Here is a 21,332-nt window from a genome sequence, read left to right as displayed (position 1 = left end):
ATGTAATATATACATGATGTAAGTATATATGTCATGTAGTAACATTCATAATAACATGTAATATATACATGATGTAAGTATATATGTCATGTAGTAACATTCATAATAACATGTAATATATACATGATGTAAGTATATATGTCATGTAGTAACATTCATAATAACATGTAATATATACATGATGCAAGTATATATGTCATGTAGTAACATTCATAATAACATGTAATATATACATGATGTAAGTATATATGTCATGTAGTAACATTCATAATAACATGTAATGTATACATGATGTAAGTATATGTCATGTAGTAACATTCATAATAACATGTAATATATACATGATGTAAGTATATATGTCATGTAGTAACATTCATAATAACATGTAATATATACATGATGTAAGTATATATGTCATGTAGTAACATTCATAATAACATGTAATATATACATGATGTAAGTATATATGTCATGTAGTAACATTCATAATAACATGTAATATATACATGATGTAAGTATATATGTCATGTAGTAACATTCATAATAACATGTAATATATACATGATGTAAGTATGTATGTCATGTAGTAACATTCATAATAACATGTAATATATACATGATGTAAGTATATATGTCATGTAGTAACATTCATAATAACATGTAATATATACATGATTTAAGTATATATGTCATGTAGTAACATTCATAATAACATGTAATATACACATGATGTAAGTATACAGTATATGTCATGTAGTAACATTCATAATAACATGTAATATATACATGATGTAAGTATGTATGTCATGTAGTTACATTCATAATAACATGTAATATATACATGATGTAAGTATATATGTCATGTAGTAACATTCATAATAACATGTAATATATACATGATGTAAGTATATATGTCATGTAGTAACATTCATAATAACATGTAATATATACATGATGTAAGTATGTATGTCATGTAGTAACATTCATAATAACATGTAATATATACATGATGTAAGTATATATGTCATGTAGTAACATTCATAATAACATGTAATATATACATGATTTAAGTATATATGTCATGTAGTAACATTCATAATAACATGTAATATACACATGATGTAAGTATACAGTATATGTCATGTAGTAACATTCATAACAACATGTAATACATACATGATGTAAGTATATATGTCATGTAGTTACATTCATAATAACATGTAATATATACATGATGTAAGTATATATGTAGTATCTAGTAACATTCATAATAACATGTAATGTATATATGTAGTATCTAGTAACATTCATAATAACATGTAATATATACATGATGTAAGTATATATGTCATGTAGTAACATTCATAATAACATGTAATGTATACATGATGTAAGTATATATGTCATGTAGTAACATTCATAATAACATGTAATATATACATGATGTAAGTATATATGTCATGTAGTAACATTCATAATAACATGTAATATATACATGATGTAAGTATATATGTCATGTAGTAACAATCATAATAACATGTAATATATACATGATGTAAGTATATATGTCATGTAGTAACATTCATAATAACATGTAATATATACATGATGTAAGTATATAGTAGTATCTAGTAACATTCATAATAACATGTAATATATACATGATGTAAGTATATATGTAGTATCTAGTAACATTCATAATAACATGTAATATATACATGATGTAAGTATATATGTAGTATCTAGTAACATTCATAATAACATGTAATACATACAGTACATGATATATTCAAACTCAATTAAAAACTGTTACTAATTCAACATTCCTTGCCCAATTTAAATAATTCCAACACCAACCAATTCAGCTCAATCAGGACATTCATGCTCCTAATCACTATCTAAAAAATCCCCTTTTTCCCCAAATTTCCAGGAAGTTCCCATTGAAATGAATGGGACACTTTTCCAAGTTGGTCAATTCCCACATTTTTCAATCATTCCAACATCAACACATTCCACTCATCCTGGACATGAAATGAAGTCATTCAAAATGTCCTCCAATAAGCACACCGTTTCACTTAAGTCTTATACAACAAGACTTGTCAGCTGGGATAGGCTCCAGCCACCTCCACCACCCTAAAAGGGACAAGCGGTAGAAAATGGATATCATTTACAAAAGGTAAACATGCTACGCAACAGTTAAGCACACAAGGTAATAACCCTTGACATTTGTCAACATAAAATAATGATATTACATACAAAGTCTCCAAGGCAGTGTTAGAAAGTATCCAGTAACAAAGGGGTCCGCATCATTCGACTCACCAAAAAACGACTGACTTGGTATTGGTCCAGACTTCTTTGGCAGAGAATTTTAAACGTGTTCCACCCTCTTTCAAACGTTGTCATTGTTACATGGTGACTTTCAGGTTCGGATTTGTGCTCGTACGAGCTAGCTGGTCACAAGTACCCCGCTGTGCCCGAGAGGTTCTCCAAGTGTCCCAAGCTCCCTGTCCCACCCAGGTGAGTCCAGTCTCCCAGGTGGTCTTTGTCCCACCTCTAAACTTTGTTTGTCCCGCCTCTAAGCTTTGTTTGTCCCGCCTCTAAACTTTGTTTGTCCCTCTCTAAACTTTTTGTCTCGCCTCTAAACTTTGTTTGTCCCTCTCTAAACTTTTTGTCTCGCCTCTAAACTTTGTTTGTCCCAACTCTAAACTTTGTTTGTCCCACCTCTAATCTTTGCTCTGTCCCGCCTCTAAACTTTGTTTGTCCTGCCACTAAACTTTGTTTGTCCCTCTCTAAACTTTGTTTGTTTGTCCCGCTTCTAAACTTTGTTTGTCCCTTTCTAAACTTTGTTGTCCCTCTCTAAACTTTGTTTGTCTCTCTCTAAACTTTGTTTGTCCCTCTCTAAACTTTGTTTGTCCCGCCTCTAAACTTTGCTCTGTCCTGCCTCTAAACTTTGGGTGTCCCACCTCTAAACTTTGCTCTGTCCCGCCTCTAAACTTTGTTTGTCCCTCTCTAAACTTTGTTTGTTTGTCCCTCTCCAAACTTTGTTTGTCCCGCTTCTAAACTTTGTTTGTCCCTTTCTAAACTTTGTTGTCCCTCTCTAAACTTTGTTTGTCCCGCCTCTAAACTTTGCTCTGTCCTGCCTCTAAACTTTGGGTGTCCCACCTCTAAACTTTGCTCTGTCCCGCCTCTAAACTTTGTTTGTCCCGCCTCTAAACTTTGTTTGTCCCTCTCTAAACTTTGTTTGTTTGTCCCTTTCTGAACTTTGTTTGTTTGTCCCTCTCCAAACTTTGTTTGTCCCGCTTCTAAACTTTGTTTGTCCCTTTCTAAACTTTGTTGTCCCTCTCTAAACTTTGTTTGTCCCTCTCTAAACTTTGTTTGTCCCGCCTCTAAACTTTGCTCTGTCCTGCCTCTAAACTTTGGGTGTCCCACCTCTAAACTTTGCTCTGTCCCGCCTCTAAACTTTGTTTGTCCCGCCTCTAAACTTTGTTTGTCCCTCTCTAAACTTTGTTTGTTTGTCCCTTTCTAAACTTTGTTTGTTTGTCCCTCTCCAAACTTTGTTTGTCCCGCTTCTAAACTTTGTTTGTCCCTTTCTAAACTTTGTTGTCCCTCTCTAAACTTTGTTTGTCCCTCTCTAAACTTTGTTGTCACTCTCTAAACTTTGTTTGTCCCGCCTCTAAACTTTGCTCTGTCCTGTCTCTAAACTTTGTAGTCCCACCTCTAAACTTTGGGTGTCCCACCTCTAAACTTTGTTTGTCCCGCCTCTAAACTTTGCTCTGTCCTGCCTCTAAACTTTGGGTGTCCCACCTCTAAACTTTGCTCTGTCCCGCCTCTAAACTTTGTTTGTCCCGCCTCTAAACTTTGTTTGTCCCTCTCTAAACTTTGTTTGTTTGTCCCTTTCTAAACTTTGTTTGTTTGTCCCTCTCCAAACTTTGTTTGTCCCGCTTCTAAACTTTGTTTGTCCCTTTCTAAACTTTGTTGTCCCTCTCTAAACTTTGTTTGTCCCTCTCTAAACTTTGTTGTCCCTCTCTAAACTTTGTTTGTCTCTCTGTAAACTTTGCTCTGTCCTGTCTCTAAACTTTGTTGTCCCACCTCTAAACTTTGGGTGTCCCACCTCTAAACTTTGTTTGTCCCGCCTCTAAATTTTGCTCTGTCCCACCTCTAAACTTTGCTCTGTCCCGCCTCTAAACTTTGGTGTGGTCCCGGCTCTAAACTTTGGTGTCCCCCCCGCAGCAAGCCTCTGCCGCTCTTCAACCGCTGCACGCCGCTGGACTTGGCGTGTTACACCAAGTTCGCCCAGGCCGTGGTCACCTTCGTCAGCGACGACTCCTTCCTGCACCGAGTCATCGCCGGCGTGGCGGCCAGTAAAGAAGTCATCGTGGGACTTTGCCTTCTGGCGCTCGGTGAGTTAGGACGAGGCGCTCTTATTGTGAAAATGCCAGAGCTTGACCCGCCATTTTCTTGGTCTCAGTGCTGTCCATGATCCTCATGGTGATCATTCGCTACATCTCGGCCGTCCTGGTCTGGATCCTCACGTCCTTGGCGGTCCTGGCTTCTCTAGGTGAGCTCACTTACTACCTTGTCTTCAAAACAAGAGCGTGAAATGTCATCCCGTCTCAGGCGGTACTGGCGTGCTGTGGTGGTTCTACGTGGACCACCGTCTCCACGGCAACGACACCCACACAAAGGTGACGGAGGAGGAGGAGGAGTCGGAGTCGAGGCCAGACGGGAACCAGACGCTGCTGGTCTACGCCATCGCCGCCAGCGTCTTCACCGTAGGTCCCAGTAAACAGCCGGTGCTTTTATTCTGAAGTCCTGACAAACGTTGAGGTTGCAGGTCATCTTGCTGCTGCTGATGCTCTTCATGAGGAAGCGAGTGGCGTTGGCCATCGCTCTGTTCCACGTGGCGGGAAAAGTCTTCATCCACCTGCCGCTCCTCACCCTCCAGCCCTTCATCACCTTCCTGCTGCTGCTCATCTTCTGGCTCTACTGGGTCCTGGTCCTGCTCTTCCTGGGAACTAGCGGTGCGTCGCTACCCGCCGACCTCCTGTCCCTTATCCTGCTCTGCCTCCATGCGGCATGGCCAATTATGCAAATTAGATGACCGCACTCCCTGCAAACCAGAATGGGCCAATTCAACTGAAATGCTAATATTAGCATGCTAATTTGTTATTATAAAATAATTATTTTCAGTTCCGCCATTGAGGTCACAAGTTGTGATCTGATTGGCTGGGAGAGTTGTCTCCATGGCAACGTGACTGTAGGAGTTGCTGCTGATGTGGTGTTTGACATGTGCAGGAGAGCCGGTCCTCAACGAGGAGACGGGCTTGACGGAGTTCCGTCTGACGGGGCCTCTGGAGTACCTGACCTGGTACCACGCTGTGGGTCTGGTGTGGATCACAGAGTTCATCCTGGCGTGCCAGCAGATGACGGTGGCGGGGGCGGTGGTCACCTACTACTTCACCAGGTGCGTCCAGGCGCAGGTACGAGCGCATGCAGGTGTGCTGACGGCCAGGTGTGGTCTCCGCAGGGACAAGAAGCGACTTCCTGCGTGGCCCATCGTGCGCGCGGCTCTGAGGCTGCTCAGGTACCACGTGGGCACGGTGGCCAAAGGCTCCTTCATCATCACGCTGGTGAAGGTCCCTCGACTGATGCTCATCTACGTCAGCAGGCAGCTGAAGGGCAAGGTAGCGTGATGGAACGGGGCGAGGGTTGCAGTCAGCTAAGGGCGAGGTAGCGTGATGGAACGGGGCGAGGGTTGCAGTCAGCTAAGGGCAAGGTGGCGTGATGGAACGGGGCAAGGGTTGCAGTCAGCTAAGGGCAAGGTAGCGTGATGGAACGGGGCGAGGGTTGCAGTCAGCTAAGGGCAAGGTAGCGTGATGGAACGGGGCGAGGGTTGCAGTCAGCTAAGGGCAAGGTGGCGTGATGGAACGGGGCGAGGGTTGCAGTCAGCTAAGGGCAAGGTAGCGTGATGGAACGGGGCGAGGGTTGCAGTCAGCTAAGGGCAAGGTGGCGTGATGGAACGGGGCGAGGGTTGCAGTCAGCTAAGGGCAAGGTAGCGTGATGGAACGGGGCGAGGGTTGCAGTCAGCTAAGGGCAAGGTAGCGTGATGGAACGGGGCGAGGGTTGCAGTCAGCTAAGGGCAAGGTGGCGTGATGGAACGGGGCAAGGGTTGCAGTCAGCTAAGGGCAAGGTAGCGTGATGGAACGGGGCGAGGGTTGCAGTCAGCTAAGGGCAAGGTAGCGTGATGGAACGGGGCGAGGGTTGCAGTCAGCTAAGGGCAAGGTGGCGTGATGGAACGGGGCGAGGGTTGCAGTCAGCTAAGGGCAAGGTGGCGTGATGGAACGGGGCGAGGGTTGCAGTCAGCTAAGGGCAAGGTAGCGTGATGGAACGGGGCGAGAGTTGCAGTCAGCTAAGGGCAAGGTAGCGTGATGGAACGGGGCGAGGGTTGCAGTCAGCTAAGGGCAAGGTGGCGTGATGGAACGGGGCAAGGGTTGCAGTCAGCTAAGGGCAAGGTAGCGTGATGGAACGGGGCGAGGGTTGCAGTCAGCTAAGGGCAAGGTAGCGTGATGGAACGGGGCGAGGGTTGCAGTCAGCTAAGGGCAAGGTAGCGTGATGGAACGGGGCGAGGGTTGCAGTCAGCTAAGGGCAAGGTGGCGTGATGGAACGGGGCGAGGGTTGCAGTCAGCTAAGGGCAAGGTAGCGTGATGGAACGGGGCGAGGGTTGCAGTCAGCTAAGGGCAAGGTAGCGTGATGGAACGGGGCGAGGGTTGCAGTCAGCTAAGGGCAAGGTGGCGTGATGGAACGGGGCGAGGGTTGCAGTCAGCTAAGGGCAAGGTAGCGTGATGGAACGGGGCGAGGGTTGCAGTCAGCTAAGGGCAAGGTGGCGTGATGGAACGGGGCGAGGGTTGCAGTCAGCTAAGGGCAAGGTGGCGTGATGGAACGGGGCGAGGGTTGCAGTCAGCTAAGGGCAAGGTAGCGTGATGGAACGGGGCGAGGGTTGCAGTCAGCTAAAGGCAAGGTAGCGTGATGGAACGGGGCGAGGGTTGCAGTCAGCTAAAGGCAAGGTAGCGTGATGGAACGGGGCGAGGGTTGCAGTCAGCTAAGGGCAAGGTAGCGTGATGGAACGGGGCGAGGGTTGCAGTCAGCTAAAGGCAAGGTAGCGTGATGGAACGGGGCGAGGGTTGCAGTCAGCTAAGGGCAAGGTGGCGTGATGGAACGGGGCGAGGGTTGCAGTCAGCTAAGGGCAAGGTGGCGTGATGGAACGGGGCGAGGGTTGCAGTCAGCTAAGGGCAAGGTAGCGTGATGGAACGGGGCGAGGGTTGCAGTCAGCTAAGGGCAAGGTAGCGTGATGGAACGGGGCGAGGGTTGCAGTCAGCTAAGGGCAAGGTAGCGTGATGGAACGGGGCGAGGGTTGCAGTCAGCTAAGGGCAAGGTGGCGTGATGGAACGGGGCGAGGGTTGCAGTCAGCTAAGGGCAAGGTAGCGTGATGGAACGGGGCGAGGGTTGCAGTCAGCTAAGGGCAAGGTGGCGTGATGGAACGGGGCGAGGGTTGCAGTCAGCTAAGGGCAAGGTAGCGTGATGGAACGGGGCGAGGGTTGCAGTCAGCTAAGGGCAAGGTAGCGTGATGGAACGGGGCGAGGGTTGCAGTCAGCTAAGGGCAAGGTAGCGTGATGGAACGGGGCGAGGGTTGCAGTCAGCTAAGGGCAAGGTAGCGTGATGGAACGGGGCGAGGGTTGCAGTCAGCTAAGGGCAAGGTAGCGTGATGGAACGGGGCGAGGGTTGCAGTCAGCTAAGGGCAAGGTAGCGTGATGGAACGGGGCGAGGGTTGCAGTCAGCTAAGGGCAAGGTGGCGTGATGGAACGGGGCAAGGGTTGCAGTCAGCTAAGGGCAAGGTAGCGTGATGGAACGGGGCGAGGGTTGCAGTCAGCTAAGGGCAAGGTAGCGTGATGGAACGGGGCGAGGGTTGCAGTCAGCTAAGGGCAAGGTAGCGTGATGGAACGGGGCGAGGGTTGCAGTCAGCTAAGGGCAAGGTGGCGTGATGGAACGGGGCAAGGGTTGCAGTCAGCTAAGGGCAAGGTAGCGTGATGGAACGGGGCGAGGGTTGCAGTCAGCTAAGGGCAAGGTAGCGTGATGGAACGGGGCGAGGGTTGCAGTCAGCTAAGGGCAAGGTGGCGTGATGGAACGGGGCGAGGGTTGCAGTCAGCTAAGGGCAAGGTAGCGTGATGGAACGGGGCGAGGGTTGCAGTCAGCTAAGGGCAAGGTGGCGTGATGGAACGGGGCGAGGGTTGCAGTCAGCTAAGGGCAAGGTGGCGTGATGGAACGGGGCGAGGGTTGCAGTCAGCTAAGGGCAAGGTAGCGTGATGGAACGGGGCGAGGGTTGCAGTCAGCTAAAGGCAAGGTAGCGTGATGGAACGGGGCGAGGGTTGCAGTCAGCTAAAGGCAAGGTAGCGTGATGGAACGGGGCGAGGGTTGCAGTCAGCTAAGGGCAAGGTAGCGTGATGGAACGGGGCGAGGGTTGCAGTCAGCTAAAGGCAAGGTAGCGTGATGGAACGGGGCGAGGGTTGCAGTCAGCTAAGGGCAAGGTGGCGTGATGGAACGGGGCGAGGGTTGCAGTCAGCTAAGGGCAAGGTGGCGTGATGGAACGGGGCGAGGGTTGCAGTCAGCTAAGGGCAAGGTGGCGTGATGGAACGGGGCGAGGGTTGCAGTCAGCTAAGGGCAAGGTGGCGTGATGGAACGGGGCGAGGGTTGCAGTCAGCTAAGGGCAAGGTGGCGTGATGGAACGGGGCGAGGGTTGCAGTTGCAGTCAGCTAAGGGCAAGGTGGCGTGATGGAACGGGGCGAGGGTTGCAGTCAGCTAAGGGCAAGGTGGCGTGATGGAACGGGGCGAGGGTTGCAGTCAGCTAAGGGCAAGGTGGCGTGATGGAACGGGCGAGGGTTGCAGTCAGCTAAGGGCAAGGTGGCGTGATGGAACGGGGCGAGGGTTGCAGTTGCAGTCAGCTAAGGGCAAGGTGGCGTGATGGAACGGGGCGAGGGTTGGATGGAACGGGGCGAGGGTTGCAGTCAGCTAAGGCAAGGTGGCGTGATGGAACGGGGCGAGGGTTGCAGTCAGCTAAGGGCAAGGTGGCGTGATGGAACGGGGCGAGGGTTGCAGTCAGCTAAGGGCAAGGTGGCGTGATGGAACGGGGCGAGGGTTGCAGTCAGCTAAGGGCAAGGTGGCGTGATGGAACGGGGCGAGGGTTGCAGTCAGCTAAGGGCAAGGTGGCGTGATGGAACGGGGCGAGGGTTGCAGTCAGCTAAGGGTAAGGTAGCGTGATGGAACGGGGCGAGGGTTGTAGTCAGCTAAGGGCGAGGTAGCGTGATGGAACGGGGCGAGGGTTGGAGTCAGCTAAGGGCAAGGTAGCGTGATGGAACGGGGCGAGGGTTGTAGTCAGCTAAGGGCAAGGTAGCGTGATGGAACGGGGCGAGGGTTGCAGTCAGCTAAGGGCAAGGTGGCGTGATGGAACGGGGCGAGGGTTGCAGTCAGCTAAGGGCAAGGTAGCGTGATGGAACGGGGCGAGGGTTTGCAGTCAGCTAAGGGCAAGGTAGCGTGATGGAACGGGGCGAGGGTTGCAGTCAGCTAAGGGCAAGGTAGCGTGATGGAACGGGGCGAGGGTTGCAGTCAGCTAAGGGCAAGGTAGCGTGATGGAACGGGGCGAGGGTTGCAGTCAGCTAAGGGCAAGGTGGCGTGATGGAACGGGGCGAGGGTTGCAGTCAGCTAAGGGCAAGGTAGCGTGATGGAACGGGGCGAGGGTTGGAGTCAGCTAAGGGCAAGGTAGCGTGATGGAACGGGGCGAGGGTTGCAGTCAGCTAAGGGCAAGGTGGCGTGATGGAACGGGGCGAGGGTTGGAGTCAGCTAAGGGCAAGGTAGCGTGATGGAACGGGGCGAGGGTTGTAGTCAGCTAAGGGCAAGGTAGCGTGATGGAACGGGGCGAGGGTTGCAGTCAGCTAAGGGCAAGGTAGCGTGATGGAACGGGGCGAGGGTTGCAGTCAGCTAAGGGCAAGGTGGCGTGATGGAACGGGGCGAGGGTTGCAGTCAGCTAAGGGCAAGGTGGCGTGATGGAACGGGGCGAGGGTTGGAGTCAGCTAAGGGCAAGGTAGCGTGATGAACAGGGCGAGGGTTGTAGTCAGCTAAGGGCAAGGTAGCGTGATGGAACGGGGCGAGGGTTGCAGTCAGCTAAGGGCAAGGTGGCGTGATGGAACGGGGCGAGGGTTGCAGTCAGCTAAGGGCAAGGTAGCGTGATGGAACGGGGCGAGGGTTGCAGTCAGCTAAGGGCAAGGTGGCGTGATGGAACGGGGCGAGGGTTGGAGTCAGCTAAGGGCAAGGTAGCGTGATGGAACGGGGCGAGGGTTGTAGTCAGCTAAGGGCAAGGTAGCGTGATGGAACGGGGCGAGGGTTGCAGTCAGCTAAGGGCAAGGTAGCGTGATGGAACGGGGCGAGGGTTGCAGTCAGCTAAGGGCAAGGTGGCGTGATGGAACGGGGCGAGGGTTGCAGTCAGCTAAGGGCAAGGTGGCGTGATGGAACGGGGCGAGGGTTGGAGTCAGCTAAGGGCAAGGTAGCGTGATGGAACGGGGCGAGGGTTGTAGTCAGCTAAGGGCAAGGTGGCGTGATGGAACGGGGCGAGGGTTGCAGTCAGCTAAGGGCAAGGTGGCGTGATGGAACGGGGCGAGGGTTGCAGTCAGCTAAGGGCAAGGTAGCGTGATGGAACGGGGCGAGGGTTGTAGTCAGCTAAGGGCAAGGTAGCGTGATGGAACGGGGCGAGGGTTGCAGTCAGCTAAGGGCAAGGTGGCGTGATGGAACGGGGCGAGGGTTGCAGTCAGCTAAGGGCAAGGTGGCGTGATGGAACGGGGCGAGGGTTGCAGTCAGCTAAGGGCAAGGTGGCGTGATGGAACGGGGCGAGGGTTGGAGTCAGCTAAGGGCAAGGTAGCGTGATGGAACGGGGCGAGGGTTGTAGTCAGCTAAGGGCAAGGTGGCGTGATGGAACGGGGCGAGGGTTGCAGTCAGCTAAGGGCAAGGTGGCGTGATGGAACGGGGCGAGGGTTGCAGTCAGCTAAGGGCAAGGTTAGCGTGATGGAACGGGGCGAGGGTTGCAGTCAGCTAAGGGCAAGGTGGCGTGATGGAACGGGGCGAGGGTTGCAGTCAGCTAAGGGCAAGGTAGCGTGATGGAACGGGGCGAGGGTTGTAGTCAGCTAAGGGCAAGGTAGCGTGATGGAACGGGGCGAGGGTTGCAGTCAGCTAAGGGCAAGGTGGCGTGATGGAACGGGGCGAGGGTTGGAGTCAGCTAAGGGCAAGGTAGCGTGATGGAACGGGGCGAGGGTTGTAGTCAGCTAAGGGCAAGGTAGCGTGATGGAACGGGGCGAGGGTTGCAGTCAGCTAAGGGCAAGGTGGCGTGATGGAACGGGGCGAGGGTTGCAGTCAGCTAAGGGCAAGGTAGCGTGATGGAACGGGGCGAGGGTTGCAGTCAGCTAAGGGCAAGGTGGCGTGATGGAACGGGGCGAGGGTTGCAGTCAGCTAAGGGCAAGGTAGCGTGATGGAACGGGGCGAGGGTTGCAGTCAGCTAAGGGCAAGGTAGCGTGATGGAACGGGGCGAGGGTTGCAGTCAGCTAAGGGCAAGGTAGCGTGATGGAACGGGGCGAGGGTTGCAGTCAGCTAAGGGCAAGGTAGCGTGATGGAACGGGGCGAGGGTTGTAGCCAGCTAAGGGCAAGGTAGCGTGATGGAACGGGGCGAGGGTTGCAGTCAGCTAAGGGCAAGGTGGCGTGATGGAACGGGGCGAGGGTTGCAGTCAGCTAAGGGCAAGGTAGCGTGATGGAACGGGGCGAGGGTTGCAGTCAGCTAAGGGCAAGGTAGCGTGATGGAACGGGGCGAGGGTTGCAGTCAGCTAAGGGCAAGGTAGCGTGATGGAACGGGGCGAGGGTTGCAGTCAGCTAAGGGCAAGGTAGCGTGATGGAACGGGGCGAGGGTTGCAGTCAGCTAAGGGCAAGGTGGCGTGATGGAACGGGGCGAGGGTTGCAGTCAGCTAAGGGCAAGGTAGCGTGATGGAACGGGGCGAGGGTTGCAGTCGTGGCGTGATGGAACGGGGCGAGGGTTGTAGTCAGCTAAGGGCAAGGTGGCGTGATGGAACGGGGCGAGGGTTGCAGTCAGCTAAGGGCAAGGTGGCGCGATGGAACGGGGCGAGGGTTGCAGTCAGCTAAGGGCAAGGTGGCGCGATGGAACGGGGCGAGGGTTGCAGTCAGCTAAGGGCAAGGTGGCGCGATGGAACGGGGCGAGGGTTGCAGTCAGCTAAGGGCAAGGTGGCGCGATGGAACGGGGCGAGGGTTGCAGTCAGCTAAGGGCAAGGTGGCGCGATGGAACGGGGCGAGGGTTGCAGTCAGCTAAGGGCAAGGTGGCGCGATGGAACGGGGCGAGGGTTGCAGTCAGCTAAGGGCAAGGTGGCGCGATGGAACGGGGCGAGGGTTGCAGTCAGCTAAGGGCAAGGTAGCGTGATGGAACGGGGCGAGGGTTGCAGTCAGCTAAGGGCAAGGTAGCGTGATGGAACGGGGCGAGGGTTGCAGTCAGCTAAGGGCAAGGTGGCGTGATGGAACGGGGCGAGGGTTGCAGTCAGCTAAGGGCAAGGTAGCGTGATGGAACGGGGCGAGGGTTGCAGTCAGCTAAGGGCAAAGGTAGCGTGATGGAACGGGGCGAGGGTTGCAGTCAGCTAAGGGCAAGGTTGCGTGATGGAACGGGGCGAGGGTTGCAGTCAGCTAAGGGCAAGGTGGCGTGATGGAACGGGGCGAGGGTTGCAGTCAGCTAAGGGCAAGGTGGCGTGATGGAACGGGGCGAGGGTTGCAGTCAGCTAAGGGCAAGGTGGCGTGATGGAACGGGGCGAGGGTTGCAGTCAGCTAAGGGCAAGGTGGCGTGATGGAACGGGGCGAGGGTTGCAGTCAGCTAAGGGCAAGGTAGCGTGATGGAACGGGGCGAGGGTTGTAGTCAGCTAAGGGCAAGGTGGCGTGATGGAACGGGGCGAGGGTTGCAGTCAGCTAAGGGCAAGGTGGCGTGATGGAACGGGGCGAGGGTTGCAGTCAGCTAAGGGCAAGGTGGCGTGATGGAACGGGGCGAGGGTTGCAGTCAGCTAAGGGCAAGGTGGCGTGATGGAACGGGGCGAGGGTTGCAGTCAGCTAAGGGCAAGGTGGCGTGATGGAACGGGGCGAGGGTTGCAGTCAGCTAAGGGCAAGGTGGCGTGATGGAACGGGGCGAGGGTTGCAGTCAGCTAAGGGCAAGGTGGCGTGATGGAACGGGGCGAGGGTTGCAGTCAGCTAAGGGCAAGGTGGCGTGATGGAACGGGGCGAGGGTTGCAGTCAGCTAAGGGTAAGGTAGCGTGATGGAACGGGGCGAGGGTTGTAGTCAGCTAAGGGCGAGGTAGCGTGATGGAACGGGGCGAGGGTTGGAGTCAGCTAAGGCAAGGTAGCGTGATGGAACGGGGCGAGGGTTGTAGTCAGCTAAGGGCAAGGTAGCGTGATGGAACGGGGCGAGGGTTGCAGTCAGCTAAGGGCAAGGTGGCGTGATGGAACGGGGCGAGGGTTGCAGTCAGCTAAGGGCAAGGTAGCGTGATGGAACGGGGCGAGGGTTGCAGTCAGCTAAGGGCAAGGTGGCGTGATGGAACGGGGCGAGGGTTGCAGTCAGCTAAGGGCAAGGTAGCGTGATGGAACGGGGCGAGGGTTGCAGTCAGCTAAGGGCAAGGTAGCGTGATGGAACGGGGCGAGGGTTGCAGTCAGCTAAGGGCAAGGTAGCGTGATGGAACGGGGCGAGGGTTGCAGTCAGCTAAGGGCAAGGTAGCGTGATGGAACGGGGCGAGGGTTGTAGCCAGCTAAGGGCAAGGTAGCGTGATGGAACGGGGCGAGGGTTGCAGTCAGCTAAGGGCAAGGTGGCGTGATGGAACGGGGCGAGGGTTGCAGTCAGCTAAGGGCAAGGTAGCGTGATGGAACGGGGCGAGGGTTGCAGTCAGCTAAGGGCAAGGTAGCGTGATGGAACGGGGCGAGGGTTGCAGTCAGCTAAGGGCAAGGTAGCGTGATGGAACGGGGCGAGGGTTGCAGTCAGCTAAGGGCAAGGTAGCGTGATGGAACGGGGCGAGGGTTGCAGTCAGCTAAGGGCAAGGTGGCGTGATGGAACGGGGCGAGGGTTGCAGTCAGCTAAGGGCAAGGTAGCGTGATGGAACGGGGCGAGGGTTGCAGTCGTGGCGTGATGGAACGGGGCGAGGGTTGTAGTCAGCTAAGGGCAAGGTAGCGTGATGGAACGGGGCGAGGGTTGCAGTCAGCTAAGGGCAAGGTAGCGTGATGGAACGGGGCGAGGGTTGCAGTCAGCTAAGGGCAAGGTAGCGTGATGGAACGGGGCGAGGGTTGCAGTCAGCTAAGGGCAAGGTGGCGTGATGGAACGGGGCGAGGGTTGCAGTCAGCTAAGGGCAAGGTGGCGCGATGGAACGGGGCGAGGGTTGCAGTCAGCTAAGGGCAAGGTGGCGCGATGGAACGGGGCGAGGGTTGCAGTCAGCTAAGGGCAAGGTGGCGCGATGGAACGGGGCGAGGGTTGCAGTCAGCTAAGGGCAAGGTAGCGCGATGGAACGGGGCGAGGGTTGCAGTCAGCTAAGGGCAAGGTGGCGCGATGGAACGGGGCGAGGGTTGCAGTCAGCTAAGGGCAAGGTAGCGTGATGGAACGGGGCGAGGGTTGCAGTCAGCTAAGGGCAAGGTAGCGTGATGGAACGGGGCGAGGGTTGCAGTCAGCTAAGGGCAAGGTGGCGTGATGGAACGGGGCGAGGGTTGCAGTCAGCTAAGGGCAAGGTAGCGTGATGGAACGGGGCGAGGGTTGCAGTCAGCTAAGGGCAAGGTAGCGTGATGGAACGGGGCGAGGGTTGCAGTCAGCTAAGGGCAAGGTTGCGTGATGGAACGGGGCGAGGGTTGCAGTCAGCTAAGGGCAAGGTGGCGTGATGGAACGGGGCGAGGGTTGCAGTCAGCTAAGGGCAAGGTGGCGTGATGGAACGGGGCGAGGGTTGCAGTCAGCTAAGGGCAAGGTGGCGTGATGGAACGGGGCGAGGGTTGCAGTCAGATAAGGGCAAGGTGGCGTGATGGAACGGGGCGAGGGTTGCAGTCAGCTAAGGGCAAGGTGGCGTGATGGAACGGGGCGAGGGTTGCAGTCAGCTAAGGGCAAGGTGGCGTGATGGAACGGGGCGAGGGTTGCAGTCAGCTAAGGGCAAGGTGGCGTGATGGAACGGGGCGAGGGTTGCAGTCAGCTAAGGGCAAGGTAGCGTGATGGAACGGGGCGAGGGTTGCAGTCAGCTAAGGGCAAGGTGGCGTGATGGAACGGGGCGAGGGTTGCAGTCAGCTAAGGGCAAGGTGGCGTGATGGAACGGGGCGAGGGTTGCAGTCAGCTAAGGGCAAGGTGGCGTGATGGAACGGGGCGAGGGTTGCAGTCAGCTAAGGGCAAGGTGGCGTGATGGAACGGGGCGAGGGTTGCAGTCAGCTAAGGGCAAGGTGGCGTGATGGAACGGGGCGAGGGTTGCAGTCAGCTAAGGGCAAGGTGGCGTGATGGAACGGGGCGAGGGTTGCAGTCAGCTAAGGGCAAGGTGGCGTGATGGAACGGGGCGAGGGTTGCAGTCAGCTAAGGGCAAGGTGGCGTGATGGAACGGGGCGAGGGTTGCAGTCAGCTAAGGGTAAGGTGGCGTGATGGAACGGGGCGAGGGTTGCAGTCAGCTAAGGGCAAGGTGGCGTGATGGAACGGGGCGAGGGTTGCAGTCAGCTAAGGGCAAGGTGGCGTGATGGAACGGGGCGAGGGTTGCAGTCAGCTAAGGGCAAGGTTGGCGTGATGGAACGGGGCGAGGGTTGCAGTCAGCTAAGGGGCAAGGTGGCGTGATGGAACGGGGGCGAGGGTTGCAGTCAGCTAAGGGCAAGGTGCGTGATGGAACGGGGCGAGGGGTTGCAGTCAGCTAAGGGCAAGGTAGCGTGATGGAACGGGGCGAGGGTTGCAGTCAGCTAAGGGCAAGGTGGCGTGATGGAACGGGGCGAGGGTTGCAGTCAGCTAAGGGCAAGGTGGCGTGATGGAACGGGGCGAGGGTTGCAGTCAGCTAAGGGCAAGTGGCGTGATGGAACGGGGCGAGGGTTGCAGTCAGCTAAGGGCAAGGTGGCGTGATGGAACGGGGCGAGGGTTGCAGTCAGCTAAGGGCAAGGTGGCGTGATGGAACGGGGCGAGGGTTGCAGTCAGCTAAGGGCAAGGTGGCGTGATGGAACGGGGCGAGGGTTGCAGTCAGCTAAGGGCAAGGTGGCGTGATGGAACGGGGCGAGGGTTGCAGTCAGCTAAGGGCAAGGTGGCGTGATGGAACGGGCGAGGGTTGCAGTCAGCTAAGAGTAAGGTGGCGTGATGGAACGGGGCGAGGGTTGCAGTCAGCTAAGGGCAAGGTGGCGTGATGGAACGGGGCGAGGGTTGCAGTCAGCTAAGGGCAAGGTGGCGTGATGGAACGGGGCGAGGGTTGCAGTCAGCTAAGGCAAGGTGGCGTGATGGAACGGGGCGAGGTTGCAGTCAGCTAAGGGCAAGGTGGCGTGATGGAACGGGGCGAGGGTTGCAGTCAGCTAAGGGCAAGGTGGCGTGATGGAACGGGGCGAGGGTTGCAGTCAGCTAAGGGCAAGGTGGCGTGATGGAACGGGGCGAGGGTTGCAGTCAGCTAAGGGCAAGGTGGCGTGATGGAACGGGGCGAGGGTTGCAGTCAGCTAAGGGCAAGGTGGCATGATGGAACGGGGCGAGGGTTGCAGTCAGGTAAGGGCAAGGTGGCGTGATGGAACGGGGCGAGGGTTGCAGTCAGCTAAGGGCAAGGTGGCGTGATGGACGGGGCGAGGGTTGCAGTCAGCTAAGGGCAAGGTGGCGTGATGGAACGGGGCGAGGGTTGCAGTCAGCTAAGGGCAAGGTGGCGTAATGGAACGGGGCGAGGGTTGCAGTCAGCTAAGGGCAAGGTGGCGTGATGGAACGGGGCGAGGGTTGCAGTCATCTAAGGGCAAGGTAGCGTGATGGAACGGGGCGAGGGTTGCAGTCAGCTAAGGGCAAGGTAGCGTGATGGAACGGGGCGAGGGTTGCAGTCAGCTAAGGGCAAGGTAGCGTGATGGAACGGGGCGAGGGTTGCAGTCAGCTAAGAGCAAGGTAGCGTGATGGAACGGGGCGAGGGTTGCAGTCAGCTAAGGGCAAGGTAGCGTGATGGAACGGGGCGAGGGTTGCAGTCAGCTAAGGGCAAGGTAGCGTGATGGAACGGGGCGAGGGTTGCAGTCAGCTAAGGGCAAGGTAGCGTGATGGAACGGGGCGAGGGTTGCAGTCAGCTAAGGGCAAGGTAGCGTGATGGAACGGGGCGAGGGTTGCAGTCAGCTAAGGGCAAGGTAGCGTGATGGAACGGGGCGAGGGTTGCAGTCAGCTAAGGGCAAGGTAGCGTGATGGAACGGGGCGAGGGTTGCAGTCAGCTAAGGGCAAGGTTAGCGTGATGGAACGGGGCGAGGGTTGCAGTCAGCTAAGGGCAAGGTAGCGTGATGGAACGGGGCGAGGGTTGCAGTCAGCTAAGGGCAAGGTAGCGTGATGGAACGGGGCGAGGGTTGCAGTCAGCTGACCTGGGTGTGTTTCAGGAGAACGCCTGCGCTCGCTGCGTGCTGAAGTCCTGCATCTGCTGCTTGTGGTGTTTGGAGAAGTGCCTCAACTATCTCAACCAGGTGACTTTCACTTTCACTTTCACTCTCACTCATTTGCTGACCACTCACTTCCTGTCCGCGGGGCAGAACGCGTACGCCGCCACCGCCATCAACAGCACCAGCTTCTGCACGTCGGCGCGAGACGCTTTTGTGCTCCTGGTGGAGAACGCCCTGCGAGTCGCCACCGTCAACGCCATCGGAGACCTGGTGCTCTTCCTGGGGAAGGTGAGTGCGTCCACCATGGAGCTCCCGGACACCGACCGCCATTGTCCTCTGGCAGATACTCATCGTCACGACGACGGCGTTCGCCGGCGTGCTGCTGCTCAACGCCCGGCGAGATTACGCCGAGTGGCTGCTGCCGCTGGTCATCGTCTGCCTCTTCGCCTTCCTGGCGGCGCACTGCTTCCTGTCCGTCTTCGAGATGGTGGTGGACGTGCTCTTCCTGTGTTTCGCCATCGACACCAAGTACAACGACGGCACGCCGGGCAAGGAGTTCTTCATGGACAAGGCTCTGATGGTAAAGCCGCCGCACGTGTCAGGTTCAAACACTGATGACATCTATTAATCAGACAAGAAGCAAGGAACCATACAGGGACAGAGTTCAATTTAGCTCATGAGGAGAACGCATGGAGCTGCACACTTAGTCACAGTCTCGCCCCTACGCTCTAAAGTTCAGCTCCTGCGTCCCTCTATTTATTCAGGAGTTGCTGGGGGTCTTGTCCCCGCTTCGTCTGCGTGTTGTCATCTTATCTTCGTTGAGGTCCTTGGCTGTTAGCGGGCTAAAACAAAGATAACATCTACGGCTGAGGCCACCCCTCAGACAAGAAGTTTTTGTCCTTGCACAGATGAGAAAAGTCTAACTTGAGCACAATAGCTAATAACTAAAGCAACGGACTTTAAGCATACTAAAGTTAGTGTGATGATATACTATATACATAATTGTTCTAACACACGCCGCCCGCAATGACGTCTCTCTCTCCCCCGCAGGAGTTTGTGGAGAGCAGCCGGCGTCTGGAGCGCGTGGCCGGCCGCGGGCGCAGCAGAGTGAAGGCCACGCCCTCGGAGGGCGCCGAGATGAAGCCCATGGTGAGTGACGGCGGCGGAGGCGTGGTCAATGGCGAGTGGGAGGACCTTCAGGAGTTCCAGGTGTACTACCTGCTGGTGGGGGTGTTGGTGGACTGGGCACTAATGGAGCACGGCGACTTGGCGCTCTGCCTCAGCGAGGACGTGGTCCTCTTCCTCTGCGTCTACCTGCCCACCTCCACCCTCTTCCTGTTTGTCAGCCTGCTGCACACGCCAAGCTCCGCCCCTCCCACGCAGCCCGCCGACAACGCCCGCAAGAGCGCGACCGCCTGCTAACCACAAAGCATGCTGTGCGCTAATGGCGGGACGCTAACAGACTTCCTTGTGGATGTGAAGCGGACACGCTAACAGCTACATGCTAACTTGTCATCTTCATCATCATCGTCATCATCATCACTTCCTGTTTGCTTTACACGTCACCGCTGTGCTTTAACGAGTGGTCGTGCGACACAGTGACCACACGGTACGACACCTAGCTGAAGTTAGAGACACAGTTTGGCCAACTGGCTTTCTAAGCTGGTAGCAAAGATGGCGCCCTGTAGCAAAGATGGCGCTGTCACGCACAATTTCTTCCCTCTACAAAAACCTTCCCTCCCCCATTTACTTCCGGGGCTGCGTCCAATAAAATCACAAAGTTGCGGGGGGTCCTTAACCTACACGCGACTGTCCTGTTTCGCGCCTGTACAAAAAAAAATAAATAATCGATTTCTTCAGATTCCAGCAGCTGTCAAAGACGAAGTATCCTTCCAGCGACGGGCAGTCAAAGCCGAAGTGCTATCGATCGCTGTCAATGACGTAAGAGGAAACATGACCACGGAAGGAAATGGGGGAGGGAAGGTTTTTGGCGTGACAGCGCCCTGTAGCAAAGATGGCGCCCTGTAGCAAAGATGGCGCCCTGTAGGAAAGATGGTGCCCTGTAGCAAAGGTGGCGCCCTGTAGCAAAGATGGCGCCCTGTAGCAAAGATGGCGCCCTGTAGCAAAGATGGCGCCCTGTAGCAAAGGTGGCGCCCTGTAGCAAAGGTGGCGCCCTGTAGCAAAGATGGCGCCCTGTAGCAAAGGTGGCGCCCTGTAGCAAAGATGGCGCCCTGTAGCAAAGATGGCACCCTGTAGCAAAGGTGGCACCCTGTAGCAAAGGTGGCGCCCTGTAGCAAAGATGGCACCCTGTAGCAAAGGTGGCACCCTGTAGCAAAGATGGCGCCCTGTAGCAAAGGTGGCGCCCTGTAGCAAAGATGGCGCCCTGTAGCAAAGATGGCGCCCTGTAGCAAAGATGGCACCCTGTAGCAAAGATGGCGCCCTGTAGCAAAGGTGGCGCCCTGTAGTAAAGGTGGCGCCCTGTAGCAAAGGTGGCGCCCTGTAGCAAAGGTGACGCCCTGTAGCAAATATGGCGCCCTGTAGCAAAGATGGCGCCCTGTAGCAAAGATGGCGCCCTGTAGTCACGTGGAGGCGTCTGACCCATCGGAGAGAGGATGCTTGCTCCAAAGCCCCTGGCGTGGCCACAGGGCGCCATCTTTGCTACCACGGCAGTAGGCCGTCCTCTGTGGTTGTGCTATGTAGGTCACATGACTCTTCCCATGATGCACCTGTGAGTGGTCACTAACCCTGCTCTCCTGTTGCAGGCTCCTGGGAGCAGCTCAGCTTGACAGAAGGGCCACATTGGGACTTGTTAGACAAGAAAAGACATTCCAGAAGTTTATTTTTACCAACGTGTAACATGTTTACTGTGTTTTCACTCCAGGAAAACAATATTTTAATAAGAATAACCACGTAACCAAGCACTTTATATGGAAGCACGGCGCAGTTTGGGACAGGAAACATGTTTTCTTCTCGACCTTTTGAGACGAGGACGCTTCGTGACCTCTGATGACGACATCTCTTCTCTCATTGGTCGACCCTCCTGTCCTGAGTGACACCTTCACTCGGTCGCCCCCTGAGGTCACATGACCGCTGAGGTCCTACGGCGGTCTCTGGGTGTGGGCGGAGCTCCCTGCAATAAAACAAAAGTCTTCCTGGCGTGAGGCGTTGAGGTCTCAAGACAGGAAGCCGGATCTTGGAGGCGGGTTCCACGCACTCCACACTACCCATGATGCTCAGCCCTCGGCGCCGCCCTCTCCGTGTGACTTCCCTCCCAGACGGACCGGGGTCATGTGATCAGATACTAACTGCTGATTGGCTCACACACACAAGGAGAAGGGTTGGCTCAGTCAGGGCAAGTCCCAAGAATCAGCAAAGGGGGCGGGGTCACATCCTTCCAAGAATCAGCCAATGGCAGCGAAGGGGGCGGGGTCACATCCAATCAAGTGGATTGAGTTAGCTAGACGGGCGTAGTTGCATGACCTGGCTTCTTCTTCACTTTGTAAGTCACGTGACTCGGTGCTGTCATGTGACCGCACGCCAGTGTTTGGCTTTTCTCTGCAGTAAAAACTCAACTTTGTAACCTTTGACTTTTCTTCTGTTCCTGGATTTTTTTTTATATTTATCCTTTCTTATGTATATTTGTTTTTCTAAGAAAATAGTGAAATAAAAATGAT

The 21,332-nt window shown here is 54.7% G+C and overlaps 1 protein-coding gene across 2 annotated transcripts in view; it reads left to right on the top strand.

The window, feature by feature from the left end:
* slc44a1b (solute carrier family 44 member 1b) overlaps nt 1-21,332 on the top strand; it is a 28,461-nt gene extending 7,129 nt beyond the window's left edge. The window contains exons 5-16 of one of the 2 annotated variants that reach the window (XM_062039965.1): nt 2,424-2,517; nt 4,231-4,400; nt 4,469-4,558; nt 4,618-4,772; nt 4,835-5,021; nt 5,296-5,464; nt 5,528-5,684; nt 17,659-17,742; nt 17,809-17,946; nt 18,002-18,238; nt 18,709-18,807; nt 20,421-21,332. In XM_062039965.1, the coding sequence (XP_061895949.1) occupies nt 2,424-2,517; nt 4,231-4,400; nt 4,469-4,558; nt 4,618-4,772; nt 4,835-5,021; nt 5,296-5,464; nt 5,528-5,684; nt 17,659-17,742; nt 17,809-17,946; nt 18,002-18,238; nt 18,709-18,807; nt 20,421-20,444 (1,604 nt within the window). In that variant the 3' untranslated portion in view covers nt 20,445-21,332. Of the gene's footprint in view, nt 1-2,423; nt 2,518-4,230; nt 4,401-4,468; nt 4,559-4,617; nt 4,773-4,834; nt 5,022-5,295; nt 5,465-5,527; nt 5,685-17,658; nt 17,743-17,808; nt 17,947-18,001; nt 18,239-18,708; nt 19,268-20,420 lie in introns of both variants that reach the window. The other variant, XM_062039964.1, reaches the window with a different exon arrangement.

This window comes from Entelurus aequoreus, linkage group LG28 (genome assembly GCF_033978785.1).
Source record: "Entelurus aequoreus isolate RoL-2023_Sb linkage group LG28, RoL_Eaeq_v1.1, whole genome shotgun sequence".
Lineage (NCBI taxonomy): Eukaryota > Metazoa > Chordata > Actinopteri > Syngnathiformes > Syngnathidae > Entelurus > Entelurus aequoreus.
The sequence above is the reverse complement of the archived record's forward strand: the minus strand, read 5'-3'. Positions and strand labels throughout refer to the sequence as shown.